Below are 272 nucleotides of genomic sequence, written 5' to 3'. Positions count from 1 at the left end.
TCAATGTTGGCTTCTATTTCAGGCAAATATACATAGAAGTGTATATATTTACAGACATACAAATATATGAAATACTGTACACTTACATTTACTGTAAAACGCCAGTCCTAATGATGTGAACTGTGGGGAATAACTTTCTTGTTGAAGCTCTTTACTACGGTAAATCCCTGCAAGAAAAAATGGCATTTAATCCATATACTTTCCATATTTACATTCTATATCAAGCGTGACGTATTTGCTTGGGCTTTAACTTTTCATCTTTTGTGTATGTG

At 32.7% G+C, this 272-nt stretch overlaps 1 protein-coding gene across 1 annotated transcript in view; it reads right to left on the bottom strand.

The window, feature by feature from the left end:
* Positions 1-272, bottom strand: part of LOC119587917 — a gene marked incomplete at its 5' end in the record, with an annotated part of 4,761 nt that overhangs the window by 1,545 nt on the left and 2,944 nt on the right. The window contains 1 exon segment of the mRNA XM_037936625.1: positions 87-167. Coding sequence (XP_037792553.1) covers positions 108-167 — 60 coding nt within the window.

Source organism: Penaeus monodon, chromosome 23 (assembly GCF_015228065.2).
Source record: "Penaeus monodon isolate SGIC_2016 chromosome 23, NSTDA_Pmon_1, whole genome shotgun sequence".
NCBI lineage: Eukaryota > Metazoa > Arthropoda > Malacostraca > Decapoda > Penaeidae > Penaeus > Penaeus monodon.
Note: the sequence above shows the minus strand (reverse complement) of the source record. Positions and strands in the feature narration are given on the sequence as shown.